Genomic DNA, 7,013 nt, shown 5'->3' on the forward strand with positions numbered 1-7,013 from the left:
TGAAATGCACACCTATGACGTAGAGTATGCACCCTTCAAATTAATTATGTTGACATTAAAGTGAACTGGGTCATGTAGGCTAACTGTTAGCATTTTAATGAATTGTATATTTCCTGTAGCACAGTGAAGTGATAAGCCTGGTTGGAAGTCTGAGTACAGTGAACCTAAAATGTTTGTTTACCATCTAGATGAGATACTTAACCTAATGTGTGTGTGTTTCCTTCAGCACAATCACTTGATGAGTGTGCTGGATGCTGCCTCTACACTGGTGTTCCTGGATCTGATGTGGGAAAACACACTCGGAGCTTGGGACAGTGCACCTGGAGGCCGAGTTTACATCCGCCTCTCCAACACCACCACCAACCCCTGGGCCCAGCAGTTTCTTGCCCTGTGCACTGGTCAGCACGGCCCCACTTACGCTAACACCTGTTTCATTGGGGTGTTCAGGCATGCTCACGAGGAAGGAGTGCTGGCAGGGGACTATGAGCATAATGACGGAAATGGGGGAGCAGCACTACAGCAGGGCCTGATGTCCGCACAGTGTTCGGGAAAGTGGACAGAGGGGACGGTGACAGGGAGGAAGGAGAGTCATCAAACAGCAGCACAGTTCTACATCATTACAAGAATCCACACTGCAGGTGTAAAGCAAGCTGTCTTAGGTCAGGTGGAGAGTGGCCTAGGGGTGGTGAGACAAGCAGTCTGCATGCGTGAGATCAGGCAGGTGAAAATAGTTGACTGTGGTGTTGTTTTGCCTCTCTGACAACATAGTCTAGCTTTCAAATATCCATGGTAATGATCACCACCTTTGTACAGTACTCTTGTGACTGACGCCATCCTTACCTGCACTCTATTAGCTGTTGCCATTCTTTCCTTTGTTTTCATCTTTGATCACTCCTTCATCCACACTGTTGCTTGTCTGATCTTTTACTCCTACATCTCTTGCCTAATTCTTTAGTAGCAGTTGTCATTTCTTCCAGCAGTCCAGTAGTTATTAATCATTATTTCCTACAGTCTAGTGATCACTGTAATTTGTACGTGCAGTCTTAAAAATAACTCTCATTAATATCTTCACTCTTATGACCATTTTCATTCTGTCTTCAACTCTGACAACAGCTATTATTCTTATCTTATTTTCATACAGGGTTCAGTAAAATACCTTGTTGTCATTGTTACCTCCATCTGCCACGTCTGTTGTCACACACCCACTGTCATCGTCTCATATCCTCACCACCATTGTCACACACTCCCACCACCATTGTCACACACTCCCACCACCATTGTCACACACTCCCACCACCATTGTCACACACTCCCACCACCATTGTCACACACTCCCACCACCATTGTCACACACTCCCACCACCATTGTCTCACACTCCCACCACCATTGTCACACACTCCCACCACCATTGTCACACACTCCCACCACCATTGTCACACACTCCCACCACCATTGTCACACACTCCCACCACCATTGTCACACACTCCCACCACCATTGTCACACACTCCCACCACCATTGTCACACACTCCCACCACCATTGTCACACACTCCCACCACCATTGTCACACACTCCCACCACCATTGTCTCACACTCCCACCACCATTGTCACACACTCCCACCACCATTGTCTCACACTCCCACCACCATTGTCTCACACTCCCACCACCATTGTCACATACTCCCACCACCATTGTCTCACACTCCCACCACCATTGTCACACAGGGGTGGTTGAGGTCTGGGGGGGTTTGTGTTTTTAGTAATTTGGGAGGGAAAACCACGCAATGTCGCAGTGAAAGTGCGTAATAGTGAATGAATGTCTGGCAAGCCGACAGAAACCTAAAACGTTAAAGAAACAATGCAGAAATAGTGTTTTTGATGGAAATAGTGCAGTAGCACACGGTGAGCAGTGAAATGGTGTGAGGCAGGACCTGAGATAAGATGCGGGTAAACAAGTGAGGTAGCCAACCATTCAAAGTTTTTCTGTGGAGAAAATTATTCTTTATGTTTAATACACAACATGAAGCAACAACAGAAGAACTTTTAACAGTGAAAGATGGAAGAAAAATTGAGTTAAGAGGCAAAGTAACCACATGAGTAGACATAGAAATGTTTTATAGTAGTAATAAGTGAATTGATCAACAAAATAGGGTATAGTGAAGCCATCAGATTAAAGAGCAAAGGAAACAAATGTGAGTAGGGCACCACAGTGGGAAAAGCACCACTGGAAAAAATTAACCTAAAAAAAAAACAGAATGGCAGAGAGGACAAGGAGCAACTCACCAGTTATCGGTCAGTGACTTGGGGATGAGGAGATATAGTCTCTTCACTCTTGTACTGCAAAATTGGCTACAAAAAAATACCTGACGTGCAGTTTCTTTGGCAAGACATATGGGAAAGAAAAGAAAGGAAGAGTGATGAAATATAATGGTAACAAGAGATATAATGGATGGGAAATAAGAAATATAATGGATCGTAACATGAGATAACTATAGGGAGTAAAGAAGGGAAAGAAATGGTGAAATATTGGGAAAACCTTGTGAGATCAAAATAAATAAACATGCAATGTGGGATATAATTCAAATCAAGATCAGGATGAGAGGAGAGAAAAGCAAATGAAGGCACTGTGGAAGAAATTAAAGACATTATAAGAACTAAAGGATAAAGAAGGGGTGGAGACGCAAGTGGAAGAAGAGAAGAAGGGGTGGAGACGCAAGTGGAAGAAGAGAAGAAGGGGTGGAGACGCAAGTGGAAGAAGAGAAGAAGGGGTGGAGACGCAAGTGGAAGAAGAGATGAAGGGGTGGAGACGCAAGTGGAAGAAGAGATGAGAAGAGATGAGCAGAAGAGAAGTGGAGATAAGACAGATGGTGACAGAGATGTGAAGACTGAAAAAGAATTACAGAAATAAAAAACAATGGGAAGGAGAAGATACATGAACTAGAAATAACCATAGGGGAACTGACAGAGGAATTGAGAAGCAGCAGTAAACTAATAAGACATCATGGCTGAAGGAGAAAATTTGAAATTAGAGAACCAGGGCAGGGAAATGAGTGTCACTGACCTTAAGGAATAGGTTAAGGTAGTAATAGAGGTAGGTAAGAAGGCAAAGGATGCAACGAGAGAAGCAGCAGCAGAAACATTACACAAATATGGTACAGGAGATGAAACAATGAGGTCAGGAGCCAGGAAGGACGACCTTTGCAGACGTAGGTAGTTTTCTTTTGTTTGTTTTTCCTTCAACCACAGATGTGGCCAGACATTTACAATGCTAATCAACATATATACTTTTTCCTCTGTCCTCCATGGACAGGTTTAGAGATCTGTTAAACATATAGCTCAGTGATTTATTGAGCAATCAACCACAAAGTGATTGTAGTGCTTTTAAAATGCTAATCTAACCTACAAACATAAATACATAATTTACATCTGTCCTTCGTAAATAGTGTTCGAGGTGTCTTTTTACACAGTGTTATTAATGTGTGTTTACAAAAGTGAATTACAATTCTGCAGAGGTAGCTAAAAGGGCAGAGGCAAGGTATGCAGCTCCGGCATGGAACCCACACCTTGTGAACAATAAACACAAACTTGAGAAAGTTCAAGGGATTTGCAAGTAGATTAGTACCAGAATTGAGAGGCCTCAGCTATGAAGACAGGTTGAGAGAGTTCTCCCTCACAACCTTAGAGGAAAGAGGAAAGAAAGGGATATAAGTATGTATAAGATCTTGAGGGGAATAGATAAGGTGGATAAAAGAAGCCTATTTAAATTAAAAAGAGGTAGGATGAGGGAACATCATTGGAAGCTGGATATGCAATTGAGTTGAAGAGATGTAAGGACGTTCTCATTTCCTGTACAGGTGGTAAGAAAGTGGAATGTATTGAAAAAAAAGGAGACTGTTGAAGCATTTCATCCACAACTTTAAAAAGAAATATGATAAAATTAATATTATGAGGTGGTAATTTCTGCACCATATATAAATGGCTAGGAGGCAGGGTATAAAGAGCTAGATCTCACTCCTCTGTAGTTACTGATAGTTAAGCACTTCCACCATCATTTATCACATACTCCCACCATCATTTATCACATACTCCCACCATCATTTATCACATACTCCCACCTTCATTGTCACATATCCCACCATCATTTATCACATACTCCCACCATCATTTATCACATACTCCCACCTTCATTGTCACATATCCCACCATCATTTATCACATACTCCCACCATCATTTATCACATACTCCCACCTTTATTGTCACATATCCCACCATCATTGTCACATACTCCCACCATCATTGTCACATACTCCCACCATCATTGTCACATACTCCCACCATCATTGTCACATACTCCCACCATCATTTATCACATACTCCCACCATCATTTATCACATACTCCCACCATCATTTATCACATACTCCCACCTTCATTGTCACATATCCCACCATCATTTATCACATACTCCCACCATCATTTATCACATACTCCCACCTTCATTGTCACATACTCCCACCATCATTTATCACATACTCCCACCATCATTTATCACATACTCCCACCATCATTTATCACATACTCCCACCTTTATTGTCACATATCCCACCATCATTGTCACATACTCCCACCATCATTGTCACATACTCCCACCATCATTGTCACATACTCCCACCATCATTGTCACATACTCCCACCATCATTGTCACATACTCCCACCTTCATTGTCACATACTCCCACCTTTATTGTCACATACTCCCACCATCATTGTCACATACTCCCACCATCATTGTCACATACTCCCACCTTTATTGTCACATACTCCCACCTTTATTGTCACATACTCCCACCATCATTGTCACATACTCCCACCATCATTGTCACATACTCCCACCATCATTGTCACATACTCCCACCATCATTGTCACATACTCCCACCTTTATTGTCACATACTCCCACCTTCATTGTCACATACTCCCACCATCATTTATCACATACTCCCACCATCATTTATCACATACTCCCACCATCATTTATCACATACTCCCACCTTCATTGTCACATACTCCCACCTTTATTGTCACATACTCCCACCATCATTGTCACATACTCCCACCATCATTGTCACATACTCCCACCTTTATTGTCACATACTCCCACCATCATTGTCACATACTCCCACCATCATTGTCACATACTCCCACCTTTATTGTCACATACTCCCACCATCGTCATTTCACGCTTTTGTCATCATCACCACCATTATTACATTGCATTTTATTCTATTTTATAAAAAATTCATGTTGTAACTGTGACATTGTCATGCATTTGTTTTTAAATACTGAACTAGTACTTCCAGAATATTTAGAATTATTGTGCATCATATCAATTTAATTAATTGAATCTCATTCATCCACTGTATATCGTTTATCATCATCATCAGGTAGCCCCCTGAAGGAATACTTTGTAATCTTACAGATTTTATTAGTTTTTCCAAAATTTGTGATGTGTGCAATACAGTATCTGGAGAATGTCTTCGCATATCAGCTTGAGAGTTTACAGGTGTATGTATGGTGGTGCCAGGACGATTGCCATTGTATTGAGCCATGTAACCTCCTGGTGGAAGATTTTAAGAGTTAAAACTTGAGATAAGGGTGGTATGATAGTACTGTATTGACCTTACACTCTGAAACTAATAATAAATTGCAACTGCTTTGAAATATATATGCACATGGTCTGATGCCGGGAATAAATTCACTTGTCTCGGTTGCAAATAATACCCTATATATTTTTGTTTAAGCAAGAGCAGTTAGGATGCTCATTCCATAAATAAATTGAATATCCTGCAACCTTAACATATGCCGGTTTTACATAAATTTTTATCGTCGAAGTCTACTCGTTTTTAAAGTTGAAAAAGTCTTCATATTTACAATGGTTAGTGTTATGAAACATTTTTTTTCTTTTTAACTTGCCCAGATTGTGATAATGTTTTTTAATGGCCATAACGGATACGTACATAGCTGTCATTATCCACCCAGTCCTTGTAATAGTAATGTAAATGTAAACTGATGTGATAAGCCTTCCTACCCTTTGCAGCTATACTACCACCAACAATACCACTACCAACACAAGTATCATTATTACCACAACCACCAGCATTAATTCTTTTGCCAATAATACCAGACCATCACTACCTTCACTACTACTGCATCTTACTACAGACACTGATAGGTAAGTAACACCACTACTCTTATCTCTAAATTTGGAATTTTCAATAAACCAATAAACACACTCATAGGATGCAGGATGGATTATGAGAACTTTCAAATCCAGAGATCCCATCACAATGGTTGTACTCTTCAAATCACTTGTGTTGTCCCATCTTGAGTACTGCTCAGTTCTCACTTTCCCCTTCAGGGCAGGAGAGATTGCTGAAATAGAGGGAATACAGAGAACATATACGGCACACATAGACGAGATAATGCACCTAAGTTATTGGGATCGTCTCAAAGCTCTCCAAATGTACTCACTAGAAAGGAGACGAGAGAGATATCAAATAATATACACATGGAAGATACTGGAGGGCCAGGTAAATTCTACACAGTAAAATAACAACATACTGGAGTGAACGATATGGAAGAAAATGCAGAATAGAACCAGCGAAGAGCAGAGGTGCCATAAACACAGAGAACACTGTATAAACATCAGAGGTCTGCGGTTGTTCAACATCCTCCCAGCGAGTATAAGAAATACTGCCGGAACAACTGTGGACATCTTCAAGAGAAAACTACAGTGGTACCTCGGAATGCGATTGTCCCTGTATGCGAGGTTTTCGGAAGGCGAGCAGTATTTACTCCAAAAATTTGTCTCAGAAGGCGAGGGTTATGGGGTGTCATTCTTCCCTGCTGGAGCTGGTTATGTTGCTCTTTTGGGTTGCGGGGTGACTGTTTTTTTATTTGTGTTTTGCGCTTTCGTTAGTGGTGTTAGTTTCTAGTCGTTTGTGTCGGTACT

The 7,013-nt window shown here is 41.2% G+C and overlaps 1 protein-coding gene across 1 annotated transcript in view; it reads left to right on the forward strand.

The window, feature by feature from the left end:
• LOC123748963 (E3 ubiquitin-protein ligase TRIM65) overlaps positions 1 to 3,930 on the forward strand; it is a 31,797-nt gene extending 27,867 nt beyond the window's left edge. Inside the window, exon 6 of the mRNA XM_045731077.2 lies at positions 227 to 3,930. Within this exon, the coding sequence (XP_045587033.1) occupies positions 227 to 760 (534 nt within the window). The 3' untranslated portion in view covers positions 761 to 3,930. The remainder of the gene's footprint in view (positions 1 to 226) is intronic.
• Positions 3,931 to 7,013: the final 3,083 nt, after the last annotated feature.

Source organism: Procambarus clarkii, chromosome 13, assembly GCF_040958095.1.
Source record: "Procambarus clarkii isolate CNS0578487 chromosome 13, FALCON_Pclarkii_2.0, whole genome shotgun sequence".
In the NCBI taxonomy this organism is placed as follows: domain Eukaryota; kingdom Metazoa; phylum Arthropoda; class Malacostraca; order Decapoda; family Cambaridae; genus Procambarus; species Procambarus clarkii.